At 45.4% G+C, this 24,032-nt stretch overlaps 2 protein-coding genes across 6 annotated transcripts in view; one reads left to right on the top strand and one right to left on the bottom strand.

Moving 5' to 3' along the window:
- The window catches only part of EIF2B1 (eukaryotic translation initiation factor 2B subunit alpha), a 17,180-nt gene extending 8,560 nt beyond the window's left edge, over positions 1–8,620 (bottom strand). For all 4 annotated transcript variants that reach the window (XR_004032090.1, XR_004032089.1, XR_004032088.1 and 1 more), the window contains exons 1-6: positions 8,390–8,620; positions 7,450–7,551; positions 5,514–5,650; positions 5,286–5,402; positions 2,153–2,265; positions 1,531–1,599 (exon numbers count right to left, since the gene is read on the bottom strand). Coding sequence is in view for 1 of the 4 variants with exons in the window: in XM_003276232.3 (XP_003276280.3) it covers positions 1,531–1,599; positions 2,153–2,265; positions 5,286–5,402; positions 5,514–5,650; positions 7,450–7,551; positions 8,390–8,402 (551 nt within the window). In the remaining 3 variants the exon portion in view is untranslated. The remainder of the gene's footprint in view (positions 1–1,530; positions 1,600–2,152; positions 2,266–5,285; positions 5,403–5,513; positions 5,651–7,449; positions 7,552–8,389) is intronic.
- Positions 8,589–24,032, top strand: part of GTF2H3 (general transcription factor IIH subunit 3) — a 30,054-nt gene continuing 14,610 nt past the window's right edge. Inside the window, exons 1-4 of one of the 2 annotated variants that reach the window (XM_003276234.4) lie at positions 8,589–8,708; positions 13,081–13,160; positions 21,065–21,171; positions 23,868–24,031. In XM_003276234.4, the coding sequence (XP_003276282.1) occupies positions 8,696–8,708; positions 13,081–13,160; positions 21,065–21,171; positions 23,868–24,031 (364 nt within the window). In that variant the 5' untranslated portion in view covers positions 8,589–8,695. The remainder of the gene's footprint in view (positions 8,709–13,080; positions 13,161–21,064; positions 21,172–23,867; position 24,032) is intronic. The other variant, XM_030821618.1, reaches the window with a different exon arrangement.

Genomic DNA, 24,032 nt, shown 5'->3' on the forward strand with positions numbered 1-24,032 from the left:
GCAAAGATCAATATTCCATTTCTATCAAGGTAAGTTCCTCCCATAACTACCTGTTTTTTTTTTAAAGCGCACTTAACACGCGATAGACCCCTGGCATTGTTACCAGGGGTGTTTTCTGGTCATGACCCTACAATGAGACATACACTTTACACTGCCGCCTGGCGCATGCACACGTACATATGTGTAAGTGAAGCAAGAATGTCCTGACACAGCAGTCTTCCTTCCAAGTGTGGTATCCTCTACTTTCTGTTCTACTTCAGCACAAACCAAGCAAAATTTTAAAATCTGATGTGATCTGAAGTTGGACAAAAGTGTTATGCAGTGTTAAAAATCTTTCTTTTTTTTTTGAGACCAGGTCTCACTCTGTTGCCCAGGCTAGAGTGCAGTGGCATGATCTCAGCCCAAACCTCTACCTCTTAGGCTCAAGCGATCCTCCCATTTTAGCCTCCCAGGTAGCTGGGACCACAGCATATGCCACCATGCCCAGCTAATTTTTGTATTTTTTTTTGTAGAGATGGGATTTCGCCATATTGCCCAGGCTGGTCTCCAACTCCTGAACTCTAGCGACCCGCGTGCCTCAGGTATGAGCCACTGTGCCCAACCTTAAGAATCTTTCTGGAAGGATGAAGGCCAATTTAGTTTTTAAAATGAGCAATTAGTAGAATTCCTCAAAATGCTTACTTTTGAACACATTCCTAATTTCCTTAATCATCTATCTTGTTTTCATTCCAAGAGATCATTACTCTTGTTTTCTCTTGTGAAATACACTGACAATCCCAGGAACACGTGACCTTGGCTTTGCAACAGAAGCTGCATCTTCTAGGTGAGACAAAGCATCCCAGCATGCCACTGAGGACAGCCAGTTCTTCACAGAAATAAAGGGTCCTGATTACCCTCTGCTGATCCCAACTGACCTTTGTACTTTGCTCTTAAAATGCATTCACACTGGCCAGGCGTGGTGGCTCACACCTGTAATCCCAGCACTTTGGGAGGCCGAGGCGGGCAGATCACCTGAGGTCAGGAGTTCGAGACAAGCCTGGCCAGCATGGTGAAACCCCATCTCTACTAAAAATACAACAGAATTAACGTGGCATGGTGGCACGCGCCGGTAATCCCAGCTACTTGGGAGGCTGAGGCAGGAGAATCGCTTGAACCTGGGAGGTGGAGATTGCAGTGAACCAAGATCACGCCATTGCACTCCAGCCTGGGCGACAGGGCAAGACTCTGTCTCAAAAAAACAAAAAACAAACAAACAAAAACAATAATAAAAAGAAAAACGCACTCAACACTTACAGCCATAAAGCTATAGACACAACTCCCACTCTCCCCAACATCCTATAGCTCTGTCTTCTTTGTATGCTATAAAAACCTCATAACAAGCTTGCTGGTTTAGGGCAGCTATTAATTAAGAAGCAGGACGCTACCTGGTGTGGCTTTATGAATGGGACTCAAACTTTCCATCTGAAAACCCTGCTGTGAGCCAGTGTGGGGTGGGGGAGGTGATTATGGCTGGGGAAGATGGGCACTCACCCGACAGCAGCATCTAGCACCACAGTGACAGGGACGTTGAGGTGGCAGAGGGCTTTGGCCATTTTCTTACTGAAGATGACATTTTGAGAACGTTAGAGAAAGTACAAGACAGTACCACAGTGATGTATGTCACCTAATGTGGACAGTGGATGTTTGCTTGAAACTCACACTAATACTAATGGGTTAAGGGGCAGATCCCAATACTTTGGACTAAGGAAACAAGAATTTGAGTTCTTTAGAAAGAAGTATTTTTGGAAAACTACACTCTTACAGACTCTGGGTAAGAGATGTAAATTCAGGAAAAAAGGAGGACGTTTTGCTTTGATTATCGTCTAGAGAGAGGGAGATATAAGTTACCTATTCCTTGATAAAAATCTTTAATCAATACAATCTCTGCTCTTCCACGGAGTTAACTACTTAAGTGAAACCCCTAGATCATATACTGTGGTCTGCTGCAAATTCAGTGATTTTTCTTCCAAAGGCAGGAAAAGGCACAATGAAAGGCAGTGCTGACTGCTGGCAAGCTGGGGGCACATTCTGGTTCCGATCCTGTTGGACTGTAATCCGCAGTTTGCTCTGTAAAATTATGGCCGGTCACATAACAGAACAGAAAGGTACTTGCCCTGACAAATCAGGCTGTGACTCTGTGACGTATACACTAAATCGCTTCTTGGCCGTCACGGCTGCTTCCAGGACTCTCAGGACCACTCTGGAGTAGGCGTGAGTCAATATTGTCTGTGGACCGAGAAAGCTTCGTCAAAGGGGCAGGCACCTTGCTGCTCACTCACACCCTCTGCACTGCGGCACGTGTTCCCGACACCCTAAGCGTCTCTGTACACTTTCTCACAAATCAACCACAACCAGAAAGGAGGCCTGATGGTACAGTTTCCATCCCATTTGCAAGCTGAAAAAGTTTCTGCCAGGTCTTACATCCCATAGCAGGTGTAGAAATGGAGCTCCCACACAGTGTTACCCAAAGGATACAAAAGCCTGGATAGCTGAAGGCTCCATGAGGTTCCCTTGGGTTGGTTTCCCTATTTCTAAGACATGGTTTGCACACTCAGGCCTACAGGAACCAGGTAGGTAGCAGAAGTCACTGCAGCAGGTTGGGTGGGGCCATCAGCAAAGCAAAAAGGCTATGGAAGGCTGGGTGTGGTGGCTCACACCTGTAATCCCAGCATTTTGGGAGGCCAAGGTGGGAGGACTGCCTGAGCCCAGGAGTTCAAAACCAGTCTGGGCAACTTAGCAAGACCCCATCTCTACAAAAAATAACAACAAAAAAAATTAGCTGGATGCAGTGGCATGTGCCTACAGTCCCAGCTACTTGGGAGGCTGAGGTGGGAGGATCACTCGAGCCTGGGAGGTTGAAGCTGCAGTGAGCCATAATCATGCCAGGGCACTCTAGTCTGGGCAACAGAGTGAGACTCTGTCTCAAAAAGAAAATAAGGAGGGCCAGGACTCCTCAGCCCCAGCTGTTGTCATGTGGCCCCATGATTGCCAGACCAGGTGACGTTTTTGCTTAGAGGGGCCAAAAATCCAATTTTGAAATGATGGCTAACTAATTTTTTTGAATTTATAAACACTGTTTGTGGTAATCACAACCTATCTGTGGCATGGATGCAACGTGTAGACACTTATACATAATCTCTTTTCTTTTCTTTCTTGAGCCAAGGTCTTGCTCTGATGCCCAGGCAGGAGTGCAGTGGAGTGTTCATGGCTCACTGTAGCCTCGACATCCTGGGCTCAAGTCATCCTCCCACTTCAGCCACCCCAGTAGCTGGGACTACAGATGTGCACCACTATGACTAGCTAATTTACTTTATTTTTTGTAGAGACAGGGCCTCTCCCTATGTTGCTCAGGCTAGTATTGAATTCCTGGCCTCAAGGGAACCTCCGGCTAGGATTATACACATAAGCCACCACAGTAGGTCCACAACCTCTTTTTTTTTTTTTTTTTTGGTGAGACAGGATCTCACTCCAGTTGCCCAGGCTGGAGTGCAGTGGTATGATCTCAGCTCACTGCAGCCTCAACTTCCTGGGTTCAGGTGATTCTCCCACCTCAGCCTCCCTAGTAGCTGGGACCACAGGAGTGTGCCACCATGCCTGGCTAAGTTTTTGTATTTTTAGTAGAGATGAAGTTTTGCCATGTTGCCCGGGCTGGTCTTGAACTCCTGGACTCAAGCAATCTGTGCGTCTTGGCTTTCCAAAGTGCTGGGATTACAGGCATGAGCCACCATGCCCAGCCTCCATAACCTCTTTTCTATGGAAGAGTGCAGAAGACAGAATAAGACAAGGGGGCAGAACCGGCTTTCTAGCTCCTTTCTGGGTCTCACCTGAGAACCTGGTAGGAAGGGAGGTTCTTGGACCCTAGCCCAAACCCACTGAATCCCAATCTGCATTTAATAAGACCCCAGCTGACTCCTCTGCATGTGCAAATCTGAGCAGCTCTGCTATACATTTTGTCTAAATCAGTCCTGAGTAGGTGACTGCAGGTAAAGTACACACATACCACACTACACTAGAGCAAACGAAAACCTGCACAATACTGACGGCACAGCACGTCTGTGGAAGGAGAAGGCCCCAGCGAGAGGAAGTCACAAGCTTGCCTCCACTTGCCCAAAAAAGGCTTTGTTTGCAACTGGCTTTTGTACAAGTTTCACTCACATCTATTATGCCATTTATTTAATAACATACTTCAAAGGTTGGGAAGGCGCTAATAAAATGGAGGACAAGATTTAAGAGTCAAAATGCAAGTAAATGATTTTATGGTCAGGGGAGGCCTAGGTGGCAAAAGGACGTATGCTGGTGGGAGGGGCATTATGAAAATTTCAGTACACCTTTGCTGGGAGATGGCTCAACTTGCACCTCCTGTCTTTCCTCACTTAACTTATAAACACTGCGTGGCTTTACATCTCTGTAATAGCATCTAAAATGAAGTTAAAAAGAAAATTTCCCTCAATTTCCCTCTATTGCTAACCTTCACTAAGAAAGTCCTCAGTGTTAACCAGTGACAAGAGCTGTTCTGTTAATTCAGATTTACTACCTACACAATCATAAAAATACTTCTTTAGTGAAACACTGTATTAAATCAAGAATCAGGGCCGGGCGCAGTGGCTCACGCCTATAATCCCAGCACTTTGGGAGGCCGAGATGGGCGGATCACGGGGTCAGGAGATTGAGACCATCCTGGCTAACACGGTGAAACCCCGTCTCTACTAAAAATACAAAAAATTAGCCAGGCATGGTGGCGGGTACCTGTAGTCCCAGCTACTCGGGAGGCTGAGGCAGGAGAATGGTGTGAACCCAGGAGGCAGAGCTTGCAGTGAGCCGAGATCGCGCCACTGCACTCCAGCCTGGGTGACAGAGCGAGACTCCGTCTCAAAAAATAAATAAATAAATAAAATAACTCAAGAATCACACATGCTGTCCCACTGTCCCTCTCTGCCTGCTTACAATGACAACCGTCTCTAATAACAAGATCTACATTCATGCAGCACTTACTAAGTGCCAGGCACAATACCGAGCCCTCACACCCCTTGCCCCTTACACGTCCTGCCTCACTTAATCCTCACAACAACCCTAGGAGGTAGGTACTATTGTCACCCTTATTTAACAGATGAGAAAGCTGTGCAGAGAGGTTAAGTAACTTGTTCAAGTCTCCACAGCAGGTGAGTGGCAGAGCCCAGATTTTACCCCAGGCAGTCGGACTCGAAGCCCTTGCTCCTCCTTACCATACATGATAGTTATCCACTCACCGCTCCATCTTTGATGAAAGTATGGCACAGATCTGCAATTTTGTTTCTTGACAGTGATATTCTCCTGAGAAAAAGTTCTCCCCGCTCAATCATGATCTTTTTACATTTGGAGTAATCCTAGGAAGAAAAGAGCAAACTGAGGGGACAGGGAAGATCCAGGTAATGCTGAGAATGTCTGTCACTAAACAGAGAAGTAGAAAGGTAACCCCAGGGAGAACAGGTGCTTACGGAGTATTCCAGGGAGGCAAGGCTGATGAAGCGGAGGAAGAGCTCCCCGCCAGAGGACACTGCCACGGAGGAGTCCACACCACACAGGGTTTCTATGGCACTGGTGAGATTCGCCCTCAGGCCCTGGATTGTCTCCCCTGGAATGATCCAACAAAGAATGTGATGTTCACATTAGGACCACAGCTCCGACCTGTGTCTTCAATTCATTCATTCGTTCAATGAATATTTACTAGGTACATACTATATACCAGGCACTGCTCTAGATGCTAGGGATACATCAGTGAACAAGACAGGTAGGGTTCTGCTCTGATGGAGTTTTGATTGTAATAGAGGAAGCGGATAGTAAACAAGCACACATAGAAATAAAGCTGGGTGGCCGGGCCTGGTGGCTCACATCTGCAATCCCAGCACTTTGGGAGGCGAGGCATGGAAAGACATTAAGTAGCAGCGGCAGATGAGGTCTGCAAGGTGGTATGGGTGAGGCTAAGGTTGTTTGGACGTTATTTTAAGAACAATGGGAAGACACTAGAGGTTGCCTTAGAGACACGTGTCTCTAGGCCAACCCTTCAGATTAAAGACCTTATTATTATTTTACTTATACAAGATTTCATGCTATACCCAGATGCTTACATTTAGTGTGCTGAATTAGGGGATCACAATAAATAATACTAATACCAGAATTTATTCTGGAGCATTCCCTATAGCATCTGTACAGAATCTGGCACAAGGTGAAGGCCTAATAAACACTTATAAAGCTGAACTCCTACTGTAATTTAAGCATCATGGTTAACACAATATAAAATAATCACTCTTGATTCAAAGTATATTTCACTTATGAAAGGGATCCTTTTGATGACAACATAAGGGCTCTCTCCAGATTGAAAGGTCTGAAATGAGGGTAGAAGCTGAGCTTGGAGCTGTATTACTTTATGCAGGTAAACATGCATCTCTCACTGTCTACATTTCTAAGAGTCATTAGAAGACTTTCCTGGCCAAACACAGTGGCTCATGCCTGTAATCCCAGCACTTTGAGAGGGTGAGGTGGACGGATCACCTGAGGTTAGGAGTTTAAGACCAGTGTGGCCAACATGGTGAAACCCCATCTCTACTAAAAATAAAAAAATTTGGCCGGGCATGGTGGCTCATGCCTGTAATCCCAGCACTTTGGGAGGCAGAGGCGGGCGGATCATGAGGTCAGGAGATCGAGACCATCCTGGCTAACACAGTGAAACCCCGTCTCTACTAAAAATACAAAAAATTAGCCGGGCGTGGTGGCGGGCACCTGTAGTCCCAGCTACTTGGGAGGCTGAGGCAGGAGAATGGTGTGAATCTGGAAGGCGGAGCTTGCAGTGAGCCAAGATCGCACCACTGCACTCCAGCCTGGGTGACAGAGGGAGACTCTGTCTCAAAAAAAAAAAAAAAAAAAAAAATTTGCCAGGCGTGGTGGTGCATGCCTGTAATCCCAGCTACTCGGAAGGCTGAGGCTGAGGCAGGAGAACTGCTTGAAGTCGAGAGGCAGAGGTTGCAGTGAGCCAAGATTGTGCTATTGCACTCCAGCCTGGGAGACAAGAGCAAAACTCTGCCTCCAAAAAAAGAAAGGTCGGGCGCAGTAGCTCACGCCTGTAATCCTAGCACTTTGGGAAGCCAAGGCGGGCAGATTGCCTAAGCTCAGGAGTTCAAGATCAGCCTGGGTAACATGGTGAAACCCTGTCTCTAAAATACAAAAACATTAGCCAGGCGTGGCGGCATGCACCTGTAGTCCCAGCTACTCAGGAGGCTGAGGCAGGAGAATTGCTTGAACCCAGGAGGTAGAGTTTGCAGTAAGCCAAGATCTTGCCACTGCACTCCAGCCTGGGCGACAGAGTGAGGCTCCATCTCTTTAAAAAAAAAAAAGACTTTCCTAAGTCCCAGAGTGTTAACAGATGACTCTCTATACCTTTATCTCTCTTCAAGAACTCCAGCAACGTCCGGATGGCAGCCACTGCTGAGGCCATGTCAGGATCTTCTTTCATCTGAGACTTAAAGTATTCAATTAACTCTGGAAAAAGAGAAAAAAGTGATTCATCTAATTCATTTAGCAGCATGTAAGGCAAGAGAGCTTGTTAATGACTGTTGACTATAAGAAGCAAATAATTTAAAAAATACTTTATTTTTAGGGTATTTGGTTTCCGGGATGCGATAAATGTTGATGGGAATAGAAAAAATACCACTTTGCTGTTTGCAAGAGCTCTTTCTTATTTGAAAAAGCTACTGGTGTGCAAGGCCTAAAAATTAAGCCTAAGTTAATGATGATGAAAAGTCATTCTCTCTTCAGCATCCTTGGCCGTAAGATCTGAGAGGATCCCAGAGTCAACCATCTTGCCAGTTTCTCCTGCACCCCTCCAGACAGTCTATGCTAATACAAGTCTATTCACATACACATATATGTTACAAATATTATATATGGAGTTCCACCCACTCTTTATTTCTTTACATGAAAAGTATATTAGTTTGCCCTTGTTTTCCACTTAATAACCATACTAGATGAGCACATCAAATATGCCTTATTCATTCTAATTTTAATGACAGATCCAACAAGGCAGGGAGTCTTACTCCTATTTCACATACAAGGAAATCGAAACTGCGAAGGCCCTTCTGGAGACTGGCACTGGGAAGGAGCTTATGTGTGGGAGGGATGCCTGCAGATACTGCCAGGGCGCATCCCTAAAAACAAGAGCAGCGGGGGGGATTTAGTTGTGACTCGAGGAAACACATCCAGCGAAGTAGCCTGAAATTCAAAAGAAATCTCTTCGGGAGCTCAGCCTGGATGTGAGAGGTTGGGGGGACCCCTGAACGGCGCTGCTGTAGCCTAGCAGCCCTGGCCTGTCCTGATTTACCCTTGTCGTCCATGGCGTCCTCCTGCTGCGGAGCCCCAGGGGACCCGACCCGCCCGCGCTGTCTTGAACGGGTCCGCCGGCCGCGCCGCCTGCGAGCCAGTCTGACAGCGCGCTGCACACCTCCGCACCCCACTTCCGGCGCACTTCCGTACCCCTCTTCCGGCGCACGCCCGCACTCCACTTCCGCAGGTTAGGGGGCTGGCACGAGTCAAAGCACTTTGTGCGTCACTTGGCGACGCCGGATGTTGGGCTGCGCAGGATTTGAGACGCTTGCCTGACCACCGCTTGCTCTGCGCTGGGACAGCCATGGTTTCAGACGGTGAGGACCCTGCAGGGCGGGACTTCGACTCCGGGGCTCGGCGGTCTCGGTCCGGCTACGACTGGCCAAATGGAGTCTGTCTTTTGGGCTGGATAGAATCCGTTTGGTCTTTAGAGGAGTAGCCAAGGCAGTCATTCATTCAGTAAATAGTTTTGGATCGCCTCCTGTGTGCAGGCATTATTTTCTGGATTGTAGCAGAGATCCTGACAGACAGGGGCCTTAGTGGAGGTTACAGTCTAGTGGGTGAAACAGACGACAATAAATAAAAATAATTTCGGCCGGGTCGCACGCTGTTGGATTAGGCCTGTAATCCCAGCACTTTGGGAGGCCGAGGCGGGAGAATCGCTTGAAGCCGGGAGTTCGAGACCTGCCTGGGCAACACAGCTAGACCCCATCTCTACAAGAAAATGAAATATTGGCCGGGCGCGGTGGCTCACGCTTGTAATCCCAGCACTTTGGGAGGCCGAGGCGGGCGGATCACGAGGTCAGGAGATCGAGACCACGGTGAAACCCCGACTCTACTAAAAATACAAAAAATTAGCCGGGTGTGGTGGCGGGCGCCTGTAGTCCCAGCTACTCGGAGAGGCTGAGGCAGGAGAATGGCGTGAACCCGGGAGGCGGAGCTTGCAGTGAGCCGAGATTGCGCCACTGCACTCCAGCCTGGGCAACAGAGCAAGACTCCGTCGCAAAAAAAAAAAAAAAAAAAAAAAATAGAGATAAGGTCTCACTATTTTGCCCAGGCTGGTCTCAAACTCCTGGGCTGAAGCAGTTTTCCTGCCTTGACCTCCCAAAGTGTTGGGATTACAGGCGTGAGCCACTACACCAGTTCTGATTTACACATGTTATTTTATCCTAGGATTAGCAAATTCCATCATTTTTTAAGAAGTCCACAGTCTTAAGTGGGCAGGACTGGGACGAGAGATCAGAAGCACAACTAACTGTAAAATGAAATAGTAAGTGCTAAGTGTCATTAGAAGAGAGAGCTGTGGGTTGTCAGAGGTGGGCAGTGGGGCATTGAAGAGCCACAGTCTTTATAGTCAAGCAGATCTGTCTTTAGAACAGGGCTTTGGCCTTGCCACTTGTTAGCAGGCCATATGTGACTTAGGACAAGTTACTTTCATTTGCAGAATAGGAATACCATATATCATATGTCAGCTAATCTAAGATAATATTGATTATGAGATGTGCCCTTATTTAATATACCATTAAGAAAGAAAAAGTGCCGCTAATCTTAATGATAAAGATACCATCCAGATGTCAACAACTATTCAATGTAAAAAACAAAGGGTGGGGGTCATCTTATAATTGATGAAAAATGGCAGGAAAATGTCCTTTGCTGGGTGGTTGTCAGGATGGAATGGGATTTTGGGATTGCAGATTCCGGTGCTTAGCGCAGAGGAGGCTGGCATTCCTTCTGAGATAGGGGAGTCATGAAGAAGAAAGAGTTTGCATTGGTTTGGGGCCTTGAGGAGTAATTGGGATTTGAATACGCAGAAATCAAAGGTGGGGTGGAGATTCTCCTAATGTAGAAGACAGGACTGCAGGAAGCAAAATATGGAGGGAGGAAAGGCATTACTGCTCTTTGCTATTAAATGAGCATCTTAGAGCTGGGCACAGTGGCTCATGCCTGTAATCCCAACACTTTAGGAGGCTGAGGTGGGAGGATCACTTGAGCCCAGGAGTTCGAGACCAGCCTAGGCAACAAAGTGAGTCCCCGTCTCTACAAAAATTTAAAAATTAGCCAGCTGGCTGGGCGCGATGGCTCATGCCTGTAATCCCAGCACTTTGGGAGGCCAAGGCGGGCAGATCACCTGAGGTCAGGAGTTCGAGACCAGCCTGACCAACTTGGAGAAACTCCGTCTCTACTAAAAATACAAAATTAGCTGGGCATGGTGGCGCATGCCTGTAATCCCGGCTACTCAGGAGGCTGAGGCAGGAGAATCGCTTGATCCCAGGAGGCGAAGGTTGCGGTGAGCCGAGATCGCGCCATTACACTCCACCTTGGGCAACAAGAGCAAAACTCCGTCTCAAAAAAAGTAATAATAATAATTAGCTGGATGTGGTGGTGCACACCTGTTGTCCCAGCTATGTGGGAGACTGAGACAGGAAGATCACTTGAGCCTAGGAGGTCAAGGCTGCAGTGAGCTATATTTGTGGCACTGTACTCCAACCTTGAGATCTTGTCTCAAAAATTTGTTTAAAAATACATAAATAAATAAATGAGCATCCTGGGCCTTTCATAACAGTGTGTACTCACAGGTTTGTATGTCTGTCTGTCACCTCAATTAGAGTATAGTCTCTTTGAGGGGTTGGACCCAGTATCCCCAACACCTAACACTGGTAGTGTAAAAGTTTGTTGAAGGATTAATGTGTTCGGGGTGGTGCGTGCATGTAGTCCTTACTACTGGGGAGGCTGATGCAGGAGGATCACAAGCCCAGGATTTCAAGACCAGCCTGGGCAATTTATTGAGAACCCCCATCTCTTAAAAAAAACCCAAAAAACAAAAATCCAAAAGAATGATTAATGTGTTGTGGTAGCCTGTTTAGTTTAGAGAATAGAATTCCTCTTAACAGTAAAATCTTGATGTAGGAATTGCTTTTCCCTCTGTTTTTTAACTTTTTTTTTTTTTTGAGACAGAGTCCCACTCTGTCACCCAGGCTGGAGTGCAGTGGCGCGATCTCAGCTCACTGCAACCTCTGCCTCCCAGGTTCAAGCTATTCTCCTGCCTCAGCCTCCCGAGTAGCTGGAATTACAGGCGTGCGCCACCATGCCCAGCTAATATTTTGTATTTTTAGTAGAGACAGAGTTTTGCCATATTGGCCAGGCTGGTCTTGAACTCCTGACCTCAGTGATCCGCCTACCTCAGCCTCCCATAGTGCTGGGATTACAGGCACCTAGCCTGGTTTTTTTACCTTTTAAAAAGTGACTCTTAATTACAATTGGCCTTGCTGCTACATGATTTGATGAGTACGGGCCAAATTGACACCTAAGCCTCCCTTTAATTTTTTGCTCCTGAAATTCTACCACTGGGATTCCTACTACTGGTTAACCAGTGCCTTCTGTCCTTGACCAGGCATTCAGAATGCAGTAGGTGTTTTTTGTTTGTTTGTTTTTTAGTTTTTTTTCCAGACAGGGTCTCATTCTGTCTCCCAGGCTGGAGTGCATTGGCAGGAACATGGCTCACTGTAGCCTCGACTTCCCGGTCTCAAGTGATCCTCTCTCCTCAGCCTCCTGAGTAGCTGGGACTACAGGCATATGCCACCATGCCTGGCTATTTTTTTTCCCCCGAGATGAAGTCTTGCTCTGTTACCCAGGCTGGAGTGCAGTGGTGCAATCTTGGCTCACTGTAGCCTCCGCCTCCCAGGTTCAAGTGATTCTCCTGCCTCAGCCTCCCGAGCAGCTAGGATTACAGGCGCTTGCCACCAAACCCAGCTATTTTTTTATTTTTTATTTTTAGTAGAGATGGGGTTTTTCACCATGTTGGCCAGGCTGGTCTTGAACTCATGACCTCGAGTGATCCACCTGCCTTGGCCTTCCAAAATGCTGGGATTACAGGCATGAGCCACCGCGCCCGGACCTAATTTTTATATTTTTAGTAGAGAAACGGTTTTGCGATATTGCCCAGGCTGGTCTCGTGAACTTCTGAGCTCAAGCCATCTGCCTGTCTTGGCCTCCCAAAGTGCTAGGACTACAGGCCTGTGCCACCACACCTGGCCCTTGTTCAGTAGATATTTATTGAGCAGCTGCAATGTGCTAGGCAGTGTGGTAGGAGTGAGGATAAGCAGTGAACAAAAGAGACAAAAACTCCTACCCTCACAGAGTTTACATTTAGTGCATTGGAGATATAGTGGTTCAGGACGTAGACAAGTGCTTGCTAAGAGCCCACTGTGCTTTAAAGCTTTTTTTTTTTTTTTTTTTTTGAGATGGAGTCTTGCTCTGTCGCCCAGGCTGGAGTGCAGTGGCGCAATCTCGGCTCACTGCAAGCTCCGCCTCCTGGGTTCACGCCATTCTTCTGGCTCAGCCTCCTGAGTAGCTGAGACTACAGGCGCCCACCACCACGCCCAGCTAATTTTTTCTATTTTTAGTAGAGATGGGGTTTCACCGTGTCAGCCAGGATGGTCTTGATCTCCTGACCTCGTGATCCCCCCGCCTTGGCCTCCGAAAGTGCTGGGATTACAGGTGTGCGCCACCTCGCCCGGCCCAGCTTTAAAGCTTTAACTGGGTCTTCTGTTAATCTCATAATTGTAAGGTGATAAACACTTAAAGGCATATAGTGGTGCTCTGGATTTAATTTATGAATTGCGAATGTTAGCTTTGATTCATTTTTATGGAGATAATGTTTTAAATTTCATTTTTTGTTAATATTTTCAGAAGATGAATTGAATCTTCTGGTTATTGTAGTTGATGCCAACCCAATTTGGTGGGGAAAGCAAGCATTAAAGGAATCTCAGGTAAGACTGCTTGAGGAGGCCGTTGGAGAATTCTGGTTTAACTGAGTGTTTATATTGCTTTTTTAAAAAATGCCTTTATTAAAGTATAATTTACATACTGTAATATTCAGCTACTGTACAATTCAGTGATTTTTTTAAAGTAAATTTGCGAAGTTGTGTAACCAGCCCCGCATTTCTGCTTTAGAACATTTCTTTGACTGCATAACGTTCCCTCGTGCCTGTTTGCAGTCAATCCCTGCTTCTATCTCCAAGGTGCAAGCAACCACTGATCTGCCCTCTATCTCTAAATTCTCTTTTCTGGACATTTCATGTATTGATTTCATACAATGTGTGGTCTTGAAAAATACTTTCTATTTTGAAATATTTTATTTTTAAATAATATAGACACAGGAAACCAGAAAAGATACAGAGAGGTCCTGTGTACCCATCACTCAAGTTCTTTCAGTGGTGACATCTTACATAATGATAGTACAATTTTGAAACTGTCAGTGCAATCTACAGACCTAATCAGATTGCAGGTTTTACATGCGCTCACTTGTGAGTATGTGTGTGCATGTGTGTGTATGTGTGTTTGTGGTTCTGTGCAGTTTTACCACATTGATCGATTTGTGTGTCCATCAGCACCACCATCAGGATATGGAACTGTTGCTTTATTACAAAGGAGCCCCCTTCTGTAGTAGTTACAGAACCTTCCTATAGTCCCCATCCCTAACCCCTAGTAAACACGAATATACTAATCGGGTCTCCATTTCTGTAATTGTATTTTGTATATAGATCACACAGTTGGTAATCTTTGAGGTTGGCTTTTGTTTACCCAACACAATGCCCTTGAGATCCATCCAAGTTGCTGCCTGTATCAATAATTTTTCCTTTTTTTGTTTTTTTTTAAGACAAGTGTCCCACCCTGTTGCCCAGGCTGGAGTGCAGTAGTGCCACCATAGCCCATTGTAGCCTCACATTCTTGGGCTAAAGCATAAAGCAGTTCTCTGGCCTCAGCCTCCAGTGTAGCTGGTACTACAGGTGCACATCACCATGTCTGGCTAATTTTTGTGTTTTTTGTAGAAACAGGTTCTCACCGTGTTGCCCAGGCTGGTCTTGAACTCTTGGCCTCAAGCAGTTTTCCCGAATAGTTCTGTAATCCCAGCACTTTGGCCTCCCACAGTGCTGGGATTACAGGCGTGAGCCACCATGCCAGCCCATTACATAATTTTTCTTTTTTTTGAGATGGAGTCTTGCTCTGTCGCCCAGGCTGGAGTGCAGTGGTGCGATCTCGGCTCACTGCAAGCTCTGCCTCCCGGGCTCACACCATTCTCCTGCCTCAGCCTCCCAAGTAGCTGGGACTACAGGCGCCCGCCACCATGCCTGGCTAATTTTTTTTTTTTTTTTTTGTATTTTTAGTAGAGACGGGATTTCACCATGTTAGCCAGGATGGTCTCGATCTCCTGCCCTTGTGATCTGCCCACCTTGGCCTCCCAAAGTGCTGGGATTACAGGCATGAGCCACCACACCCGGCCCATAATTTTTAAGTATAGTCACCCTACTGTGCTATCAAACATTGAATTAATTAATTTATTTATTTTTCCTGAGATGGAGTCTTACTCTGTCACCCAGAGCTAGAGTGCAATGGCGAGATCTCGGTTCACTGCAACCTCTGCCTCCTGGGTGCAATTGAGATGGAGTTTTGCTCTTGTTGCCCAAGCTGGAGTGCAACGGCGTCATCTTGGCTCATCGAAACCTCCGCCTCCTGGGTTCAAGCGGTTCTCCTGCCTCAGCCTCCCAAGTAGCTGGGACTACAGGTGTGCACCACCACGCCCAGCTAATTTTTGTATTTTTAGTAAAGATGGGGTTTCACCATGTTGGCCAGGCTGGTCTCGAACTCCTGACCTCGCGATCTGCCTACCTTGGCCTCCCAAAGTGCTGGGATTACAGGGGTGAGCCACTGTGCCCCACCAAATTTATTTCTTGTTTTATTGTATGTTTGTACCCCGTAACCCACTTGTCTTTATCCTCCTCCCGTTCCCTCCACTCACCCTTTCCAGTCTCTGTTATCTCTCTTTCCACTTTCTACACCATGTGATCACATTTTTTTTAGCTCCCACATGTAAGTGAAAACAGGAGGTATTTGTCTCTATTTTTTTATTTTTATTTTTTATTTTATTGAGAGAGTCTCTGTCTGTCACCTGGACTGGAGTGCAGTAGCGTGATCATGGCTCACTGCAGCCTCAATCTCCTGTTCTCAAGAAATCCTCCTGCCTCAGCCTCCTGACTTGATAAGAGAGGCATGCTCTACCATGCCCAGCTTTGTCTCATTTTGAGTTAACTTTTTTTGTTTTTGTGATGGAGTCTCGCTCTGTCGCCCAGGCTGGAGTGCAGTGGTGCCATCTCGGCTCACTGCACCTCCACTTCCCAGTTTCAGCTGATTCTCATTCCTCAGCCTCCTGAGTAGCTAGGACTACAGGTGCATGCCACCACGCCCAGCTAATTGTTTATATTTTTAGTAGAGATGGGGTTTTGCCATGTTGGCCAGGCTGGTCTCAAACTCCTGACCTCATGTGATCTGCCCACCTTGGCCTCCTAAAGTGTTGGGATTATAGGAGTGAGCCACCGCACCTGGCTGATTCTTCATGTTTGTTCGTTAGTAATCTGGTCCCACTCTCAACCATAACTTCTTTGCCTGTCTGTACTCCCAGGCAACTCTTGATCTGTGTCTCTGTAGATTAGTTTGGTTTCTAGATTTTTTTCACGTAAATTGATCAAACAGATATGTGGGAGTTTTGTGCTTTTTTTTTTTTTTTTTTTGAGATGGAGTTTCGCTTGTTGCCAGGCTGAGTGCAATGCAGATCTCAGCTCACTGCAACCTCCCCTCCTGGGTTCAAGTGATTCTCCTGCCTCAGCCTCCCGAGTAGCTGGGATTACAGGTGCCCATCACGACGCCCAGCTAATTTTTTGTATTTTTAGTAGAGTTGGGGTTTCACCATGTTGGCCAGGCTGATCTCGAACTCCTGACCTCAGGTGATCTGCCCACCTCGGCCTCCCAAAGTGCTGGGATTGCAGGCGTGAGCCACTGTGCCTGGCCTTGTCTGTTCTTTTTAATGACAGATTAGCTGTTTTCCACTTTTAAGTGGTTTAAAATAAAATCAGAAGAATAACATTTTTGTGACTTGAAAATCATATGAAATTCAAATTTCTGGGTCTATAAATAAGCCTCACTCATAAATTTATGTATTTTCTGTGGCAGCTTTTGCATTACAAAGGCAGAGTTGGGTAGCAATAAAGATTGCATGGCTCAAAAAGCCTAAAATATTTACTATCTGGCCTTTCACAAAACAAGTTTACTGACCTGTGGCCGATTATGTGGTCTGTTCTGGAGAATGTTGCATGTCTGTTTGAAAAGGATATGCATTCTTTTGTTTCTAGTGAAGTGTTCTATAAATGTCTATTAGTTTAAGTTGCTTGATCACGCACCTGTAGTCCCAGCTACTTGAGGGGCTGAGGTGGGAGGATCACTGGTGTCCAGGCGGTTGAGTCTGCAGTGAGCCATGACTGTGCCACTGCACTCCAGCCTGGGAGACAGAGCAAGACCTTGTCTCAAACAAAATAAAATAAAAAAATAAAAAAATTATCGAGAATGGAATATTGAAATGAAGTATTGTTGTTGAATTGTGTATTTTTTTTTTTTTTTGAGGTGGAGTTTTGCTCTGTCACCCAGGCCAGAGTGCAGTGGTGTGATCTCTGCTCACTGCAACCTCTGCCTCCCGTTTCAAGCGATTCTTCTGCCTCAGTCTCCCAAGTAGCTGGGACCACAGGCATGCACCACCACGCCTGGCTAATTTTTGTATTGTTAGTAGAGGCGGGGCTTCGCCATGTTGGCCAGGCTAATCTTGAAGTCCTGACCTCAAGTGATCTGCCTGCCTCGACCTCCCAAAGTGCTGGGGTTACAGGCATGAGGCACGTGCCCGCCCCCGTTTTTTGTTTTTTTTTTTGTTTGTTTGGTTTGTTTTGAGACAGAGTCTCACTCTGTCACCCAGGTTGGAGAGCAGTGCTAGGATCACAAGCGTGAGCCACCACGCCCATTTCCCCGTATTTTGATAGCAGCAGTTAGTGTACTCACATTTAATATAATTATTAGTGTGGTTGCATTCATATCTGCTATTTTGTTATTTGTTTTCTGTATGTCTCATGAATTTTTTGGTTCTTTGTCCTCCTTTACTGTGTTTTGTGTTAAATAAATATTGTTTACTGTACTATATTAATTCTTCTGTTGATTTGACCTATATATTTTTAGTTCTTTTCTTTTTTTGTTTTGTTTTTTGAGATGGAGTTTTGCTCTTGTCGACAAGATTGGAGTGCAGTGGCACGATCTCAGCTCCCTGCAACCTCCACCTCCCTGGTTCAAGCGATTCTCTTGCCTCAGCCTCCCGAGTAGCTGGGATCACAGGTGCATGCAACCATACCTGGCTAATTTTTGTATTTTTGTTAGTGACATGGTTTCATCATATTGGTCAGGCTGGTCTCTAATTCCTGACCTCAAATGATCGTCCCGCCTTGGCCTCCCAAAGTGCTAGGATTACAGGCATGAGCCACTGTGCCCAGCCTTCAGTTTTTTTCTTTTTCTTTTTCTTTTTTTTTTTTTTTTTTTTTGAGACAGAGTCTAGTTCTGTCGCCCAGGCTGGAGTGCAGTGGCATGATTTTGGCTTACTGCAACCTCTGTCTCCCGAGTTCAAGCAATTCTCCTGCCTCAGCCTCCCAAGTAGCTGGGATTGCAGGCATGCACCACCACACCTAGCTAATTTTTGTATTTTCAGTAGAGATGGGGTTTCACCGTGTTGGCCAGGCTGGTCTCCATCTCTTGACCTCGTGATCCGCTCACCTCAGCCTCTCAAAGTGTTGGGATTACAGGCGTGAGCCACCGCGCCTGGTCGATCTCTTCTTACTTGTGATTCTGTGTCCAAAAAGTTCACGTACACATGTACCAGAAGTTAGGACTTGAACATATCTTTTTGGGGGACATAATTTGACCCACAACAGTTGCTCTAGGGATTACTGTATGTATCTTACCATTGTCTACTTTAGATTAATACTCATTTAATTCCAGTAAAATATAGAGGCTTTGCTCCAATATAGATCCACTTCCACCCCTTCCCCATGTTCTTATTGTCATACATATTACACCTGCGCATGTTATAAACCTGATAACGCAGTGTTATAGTTGTTACTTACACAGTTGCTTATACCAAGTACAAGCATCTTTTATAAAATATCACACAATATTCATGTCAGAACTATACTCATTTTTCAGCTGAAACCATACTCTTTTTTTCTTTTTTTGAAATGGAGTCTGCTCTGTCACCCAGGCTGGAGTGCAGTGGTGCGATCTCGGCTCACCACAATCTCTGCCTCCCGGGTTCAAGCAATTCTGCCTCAGCCTCCCAAGTAGCTGGGACAATAGGCACGCGCCGCCATGCCTGGCTAATTTTTTCTATGTGTATTTTAGTAGAGATGGGGGTTTCACTGTGTTGCCCAGGCTGGTTGCAAACTCCTGAGCTCAGGCAATCCGCCCACCTCGGCCTCCCAAAGTGCTGGGATTACAGGTGTGAGCCACCACACCCGGCCAAACCATACTCATTTTTCAATTGGCTATGGATACAAGAATTCAGCAAAAATCAACATAGGCATTCTGTGAGAATCCATTGGCTGTATGCAATTTACTATAAAGAGTATTGTGCATTTCACTGTTATTTGTAAATTGTGTGCTAAATACTGCTGTATCAGTAATATCCGTATGTACTTGTGTACATGGGTACGTCGTTTTTGGGGAGCGAATGGTTAAACATCTGCCAACACATCACTGCATGCTGCCCTGTTACTCCAGAAAGGCTGGGTTTGCACTCATCAGTGCTGTATGAGAGTTCTTTTTTTCTTGTACCAACACAAGATGTTCATTCTCCTTATTTCATCTTTTGTCAACATGAGGTACAAAAAACAATGTAATCTCAATTTGCTTTTAGTGTATTTCATGGCCATTTGTATTTCTCTCTTGGGACATCATCCATTTCTTTCTTTGGATATTCATGGTGTGTGGTTTTTTTAAAAGTAATGATTTATGGACAATCTTTTATATTAAAAGATTAACCCATTACTTGCCATGTGTTGCAACTATTTTTTTCCAGTTTATAACTTGTTTTCTTTCACTTTTATTTATATTGTCACTTTTTGCCAAATAGAAATTTTAATAGATTTAAGTTTTTTTTCCAGTAGGGTGAACTTTACCAGTGTTTTGGTCTTTTTTTTTTTTTGAGATGGAGTCTTACTCTGTTACCCAGGCTGGAGTGCAGTGGCACGATCTCAGCTCACTGCATCCTCCACCTCCCGGGCTCAAGTAGTCCTCCCACCTCAGCATCCCGAGAAGCTGGGACTACAGGCACGTGCCAACATGCCCAGCTAATTTTTGTATTTCAAGTAGAGATGGGGTTTTGCCATGTAAGCCAGGCTGGTCTCAAACTCCTGACCACAGGTGATCTGCCTGCCTCGGCCTCCCAAAGTGCTGGGATGTGAGCCACCACGCCTGGCCACCAGTGTTCTGTTTTCTACCTGAAGTATTTATTTAAGAGAAACAGGCCTTATTCCAGGATTATGAAAATATCTACTTATGAAGACTGAAACTTCAAGGATCATTTGTTTAGTTTGTTACTAGAGAAGTTTCTCTGAACATATTGAGTACCAAAAAAAAATATTGACTTATGTTTCTTAATAATATGAGTTCTTGTGGGAAGGCGAGCTCGAGGAAAGAAGGATATCCTTTATTTGTTTTTTCAAACTTCAAAAGTTTTTAGGCTGGGCGTGGTGGCTCACGCCTGTAATCCCAGCACTTTGGGATGCCGAGGCGGGCGGATCGTGAGGTAAAGAGATCGAGACCATCCTTGCCAACATGGTGAAACCCCATCTCTACTAAAAATACAAAAACTAGCTGGGCATGGTAGCACGGGCCTGTAGTCCCAGCTGCTGGGGAGGCTGAGGCAGGAGAATTGCTTGAACCCGGGAGGTGGAGGTTGCAGTAAGCCGAGAACGGGCCACTGCACTCCAGCCTGGCGACAGAGTGAGACTCCATCTCAAAAAAAAAAAAAAAGGTTTTAATTCATTTGCCCACTAAGTATACTGAGCAACCACTATATTGTTCACTAAGTATATACCAGACGTACAGTAGTGGCTCAGTATACTTAGTGAACAAATGAATTAAAAATTTTTAAAGGTCTCCAGTATTTTCAGTATGTATTCATTATCTACTCCACATATAGTAATAGTTTGCTGGAAATTTTATCACAGAGCATGTGACATGTTTGTTATTCCTTAAATGTTACGCTGCAAATATTTGTGGAATATTGTACTGATGTAGAAATTATCTCATATAAGTAAAATTAGAAAACTGTAGTTTTCAAGTGTTTTTGTTTCTGGCTTTGGAGGAGGGGAGCTCCTGAGCAAATTTTTAAAAGGGAATAATTGTCTAAAATTTAAATGAAGTCTTTTTTTTGTTTGTTTGTTACAGGGTCCAGCTCTGTTGTCCAGGCTGCAGTACAGTGGACAATCTTGTCTCACTGCAGCCTGGCTCTCCAGGGCTCAAGCGATCCTGCCACCTCAGCCTCCAGAGTAGCTAGGACTACAGGTGCACACCACCATGCCTGGCTAGTTTTGTTTCTTTTTTATAGAGCTAAGGTTTCATTATGTTGCCCAGGCTGGTCTCAAACTCCTGAACTCAAGCAGTCCTCCCACCTTGGCCTCTCAGGGTGCTGGGATTACAGGCTTGAACCACTGCACGCAGCCTAAACGAAATCTTAATTATGTCAAGACCTGACATGGTTATTTGGATAGCTAATTTGTTTTTCTAATGTCTTTTTTTTTTTCAACAGTTCACTTTATCCAAATGCATAGATGCTGTGATGGTGCTGGGAAATTCGCACTTATTCATGAATCGTTCCAACAAACTTGCTGTGATAGCAAGTCACATTCAAGAAAGGTATGACCATTGTGATTGCTGTTCCTCTTCAGTGCTTAATATTCATGAGTTTTTTGTGCCAGTTGGCATGTATTGTTCCTACTCCCATGTTGCAAAAGAAAATGTTTTCTGTACCAGTGAACAGCCACAGCACCAAGAGCCAGTACATGTACATTGTGATATCCATGAAACTTGCAAACCTTACCATTAGTAGATAGTAGAGTTACACAATGGCCCATGTAATTTGCACAGATTGAACTATATTATTTAGGCAAAAAGGGAAGGAGAGCTATCAAATCCGGCAGCTACTTTCCCTCACCTGTCTTCCCATTTTGTGTCTGCCCCAGCATGCAAGTGAGATGGGAGATGTGATTCTGTTTTCCTTTAGCTCTGTGTAGTTCTCATGGCCTGTTTCCCTGCTCTGTGAGTGAACCTGGTGCTTAGAAATAAGGATTTTTCTTATAACATTGACTTCTAAACCCAAGCCAACTACTCCATCTGGTGCTTGGCAGAAGAAACAGTGGTCGTTTCTAACACTAGTGTGAAAACTGGCTGTGTTAGACTCACTGCAAGATGGTGCATAGCCTGCAGCTGATGTGTAAATGTGACCGCAGATACAGCAAAGTTTTTGTGAATAATTTGGGCCATATTTACTTCTCACATTACGCACTGACAGAAGAGTTGAATTATCATGTAAGACACAGCTCTTCCATGTCTTTTTTTTTTTTTTTTTTTTTTTTTTTTGAGACAGGATCTTGCTCTGTCAACCAGGCTAGAGTGCAGTGGCACTATCATGGGTCACTGTAGCACCTGACCTTCTGGGCATAAGTGATCCTCCTGCCTCAGCCTCCCAAGTAGCTGGGACTACAGGTGTGCACCACCACACTCGGCTAATTTTTGTATTTTTTGTAGAGATGGGGTCTCACTATGTTGCCCAGGCTGGCCTTTCTCTCCTGGGCTCAAGCAGTCCTTTCACCCCAGCCTCCCAAAGTGCTGGGATTGCAGGGATGAGCCACCACCCCTGGCTCTTCTATGTCTTTATCACCACATTACAATAGAAGTGACTCTTGCTTTGGCTGGGCGCGGTGGCTCATGCTTGTAATCCCAGCACTTTGGGAGGCCGAGGTGGGCGGATCACGAGGTCAGGAGATCGAGACCACGGTGAAACCCCGTCTGTACTAAAAATACACAAAAAATTAGCTGGGCGTGGTGGCGGGCGCCTGTAGTCCCAGCTACTCGGAGAGGCCGAGGCAGGAGAATGGCGTGAAACCCAGGAGGCGGAGCTTGCAGTGAACTGAGATGGCGCCACTGCACTCCAGCCTGGGCAACAGAGCGAGACTCCGTCTCAAAAAAAAAAAAAAAAAAAAAAGAAGTGACTCTTGCTTACCAACATATTTCATATGGTAGCTCTCAGGTTTTCTTGGTTCTTAGGGCTGCCTGCTTCCTCTGGTGGGGTGAAAGAGCCCATGGGCCACCAAACACATACTCCCATCCTCGCTGCATATTTTTTCTCAGAATTGGATGAAAAGATGATGCTAGTTTGGTTAAAATACCAGTAAAAACTATACCTGTCAAAGTTTTTTTTTTTTTTTTTTTTTTTAATCAAAGGTATCCTCTACCTGATTATCTTAAAAGTCACGAGGCTATGGCCCGGCGCAGTGGCTCATGCCTGTAATCCCAGCACTTTGGGAGGCCGAGGCGGGCGGATCACTAGATCAGGAAATTGAGACCATCCTGGCTAACACGGTGAAATCCCATCTCTACTAAAAATACAAAAAAAAAATTAGCTGGGCATCAGCTACTCATTAGGCTGAGGCAGGAGAATGGCATGAACCCGGGAAGTGGAGCTTGCAGCGAGCTGAGGTCGTGCCACTGCACTGCAGCCTGGGCGACAGAGCAAGACTCCAACTCAAAAAAAAAAAAAAAAAAAAAAGTCACGAGTCCAGGCTCGGTGGCTCACGCCTGTAATCCCAGCACTTCAGGAGGCTGAGGCAGATCACTTAAGGTCAGTTTGAGATGAGCCATACATAGCAGCCAACATAGTGAAACCCCATCTCTACTAAAAATACAAAAAATTAGCTGGGCATGGTGGTACACACCTGTAATTCCAGCTACTTGGGAGGCTGAGGCACGAGAATCACTTGAGCCCAGGAGGTGGAGGTTGCAGTGAGCTGAGACTGCACCACTGCACTCCAGTCTGGGCAACAGAGCGAGACTGCGTCTCAAAAAAAAAACAAAAAGTCGTGAATCACTGGGAAAATCTTTTCAGGGACCTTCAGGCCAGATTTTTATTACTGGGATAGATGTGTACCTCAAATAATAAACTAGTAGTGAGTTAGAATTTGGTATGAACCTGTCGTGGTTGTCATTTGAGAAAGGAAGGCACGGGCACCCCTCTGCAGCATTTCGGAGATTATAACCCAATGCCCTCTGTATTTCCCCACACTTTTCAGAAAACACTGGAACCAGTAAAACATTCTGTGGTGATAGACAAATGTTGGCCAATTTGCCTAGTTTATACATTTTTTCTTTGTTTTTATATCCTTTTTCTAATTTTATCTTACACATTTTTTTAAAAAATGAAATTTACTGTGAAATCTTGGGAGTCCCACATTGTTGTAATTTTGTTTGTTGCCTCTGCTGAATTTCATTCTGATCATGAGTGAGCATGGGCAGTGAGGCCTGGTGTAACCAGGTTTTCTCCCCTGCTGTTTCAGCCGATTCTTATATCCTGGAAAGAATGGCAGACTTGGAGACTTCTTCGGAGACCCTGGCAACCCTCCTGAATTTAATCCCTCTGGGAGTAAAGATGGAAAATACGAACTTTTAACATCAGCAAATGAAGTTATTGTTGAAGAGATTAAAGATCTAATGACCAAAGG

The sequence above is a fragment of the Nomascus leucogenys genome, chromosome 10 (assembly GCF_006542625.1).
Source record: "Nomascus leucogenys isolate Asia chromosome 10, Asia_NLE_v1, whole genome shotgun sequence".
Lineage (NCBI taxonomy): Eukaryota > Metazoa > Chordata > Mammalia > Primates > Hylobatidae > Nomascus > Nomascus leucogenys.